The 2067-nt window shown below is 39.7% G+C and overlaps 1 protein-coding gene across 1 annotated transcript; it reads right to left on the minus strand.

The window, feature by feature from the left end:
* Positions 1-535: 535 nt before the first annotated feature.
* LOC133785123 (uncharacterized) lies at positions 536-1838 on the minus strand. Its single transcript, XM_062224378.1, has 3 exons — positions 1229-1838; positions 688-1111; positions 536-542 (listed from the first exon to the last, which is right to left on the minus strand). Exons 1-3 carry the CDS (start codon positions 1836-1838, stop codon positions 536-538), a joined length of 1041 nt encoding a protein of 346 aa, XP_062080362.1.
* Between the last annotated feature and the right edge of the window lie 229 nt (positions 1839-2067).

Consider the following 2067-nt stretch of genomic DNA (forward strand, 5'->3'; position numbering starts at 1 on the left):
AGGTGTGAATTAAGTTTGAACCAGGTGTCAATTATGTGTGAATTATGTGTGAACCGCGTGTGAAATATGTGTGAATCATGTGTGAATTAGGTGTACATTAAGTGTGAACATATACTGCGGTCACAGGATGTCATTCCTGCGGTCGCAGGAATGTCCTAGAAATGCCAAAACTTTTCTGGAATTGCGGCTGGAAGACACCCTTCCTGCGGTCGCAGAAATTGCTCCGAAACACCGTTTTCTACCAATTTTTGTCATTTTGTCAATTTTCCCCATGTTTCGACACCTAATTCACCTAATCCCTTCGACACCTAATACTTTACCTGAAAAATACATAGATAAACAAGTCTAAAACTCATTTATCATGAATTAAGTGTGAACCAGGTGTCAATTATGTGTGAACCGCGTGTGAAATATGTGTGAATCAGATGTGAACTATGTGTGAATTATGTGTGATTTACGTGCATGTATGAATTAGGTGTGTCTGAAACAACAAACTTTAACACAAAAAGTCGTATTACTGAACCAATCTAAAAATTCAAATTCTGCAATTGAAGAGTACAAAGTAAAACAATAAAAGTACAAACTAAGCATGTCTAGACGGCGGGGGACAAACAGTGGTGCACGTCACTCGATTATGGCCCAGAACACCACATCTACTACATATATGTTGTTTGCTATTCTTCTCACCCTTTATATAAACGTCGTTTCTTCTTTGGACGACCAGCCTTCTGCTTCACTAAAGGAGGAGCTATCATCATACTTCCTATGTCATTTGGCATCACCCAGGATTCTTCATTACCCAGCGTATATACAGATCCACCATAGGATGACAACCACGCTTCAACTGTGTAGAATCTGGAGCATAAACTATATGGACTAATGCCACGATCTCGAGCACCAGCTAGAGCGTGTTCAGAAGGAAGACCTGTCAAATCAAATCTTCTACAACTACATGTTTTCCTCCTCAAGTCGACATCTCCATCAAGATCACCATCCAATACTGTTATTTCATACTGACTAGACGGAAAAGGGAACGAGGTAGTGGACATGTCTGCTAACTTTCGCAAATCAGCTTCCACTTCTGTGGCAAGAGGACCTGTAGCCGCTGATGCTGCAGTTCGACGCTCGAAAAACCATTTTTGTAAAGTGTGCCTCATAAATTCCATGAGACAAGTAATTGGCCACCCACGTGCCTCAGCAATGACATTGTTCTAGCTTTCGGCAATACCTGTAGTCATTAAATTATATCGATGACCAGGAAAGAAAGAACGAGCCCACTTTTCAAAACCCACTTTATTTTCTAAGTATTGAGCAATTGCAAGATCTTTGAATTTAATCTTCTCAAAATGGCGTAAAAACTCTCGCTTTCTATAAGCTTTCGCTGCAAGGAAGAATTCTTCATGGCAATGGTCAGTTTTGAACTTCGCACGGATATTCATGCTAACATGATGTATACAAGCACCATGGTGTGCCTCAGGAAAAATTTTAGTCAAGGCACTTGCTATACTAGTATGTCTATCAGACACGAATACTAGATTCTCCACTTCACCAATCGCTTCCTTCAACCTCAGTAGAAAATACAACCATGAGTCATTATTCTCTGAGTCAACTACTGAAAATGCAATTGGATATATTTGCTTGTTAGCATCTTGTCCCATGGCACATAACAAAGTACCTCCACACCGAGTAGTCAAGAAGGTTCCATCTACACATATAACTGGGCGAATATATGTTTTAAACCCCATTATAGAAACACCTAAGGCCATGAAGCAATATTTGAACCCACCTTCATTGTCCATATGCAAATGAGTAACAGTTCCAGGATTTTTTTTCTCCATCATGTATAGAAATGAGGGAAGTTTCTGAAATGATGATTCTGGTGTACCTCTTATGTAAGCGAATGCATGCTCTCAACACCTCCAAGCTTTAGCATAGCTCATATGAACTCCATATGATAAACTCATATCTTTTACAATTGACCTTGGCTTGTAATTAACATTATCACCCTCAAATTTTCTCCTTATGACATGTCCAATAAGCCATGGGGATGCCTGACGGTGATCTTTA

Source organism: Humulus lupulus, chromosome 6, assembly GCF_963169125.1.
Source record: "Humulus lupulus chromosome 6, drHumLupu1.1, whole genome shotgun sequence".
NCBI lineage: Eukaryota > Viridiplantae > Streptophyta > Magnoliopsida > Rosales > Cannabaceae > Humulus > Humulus lupulus.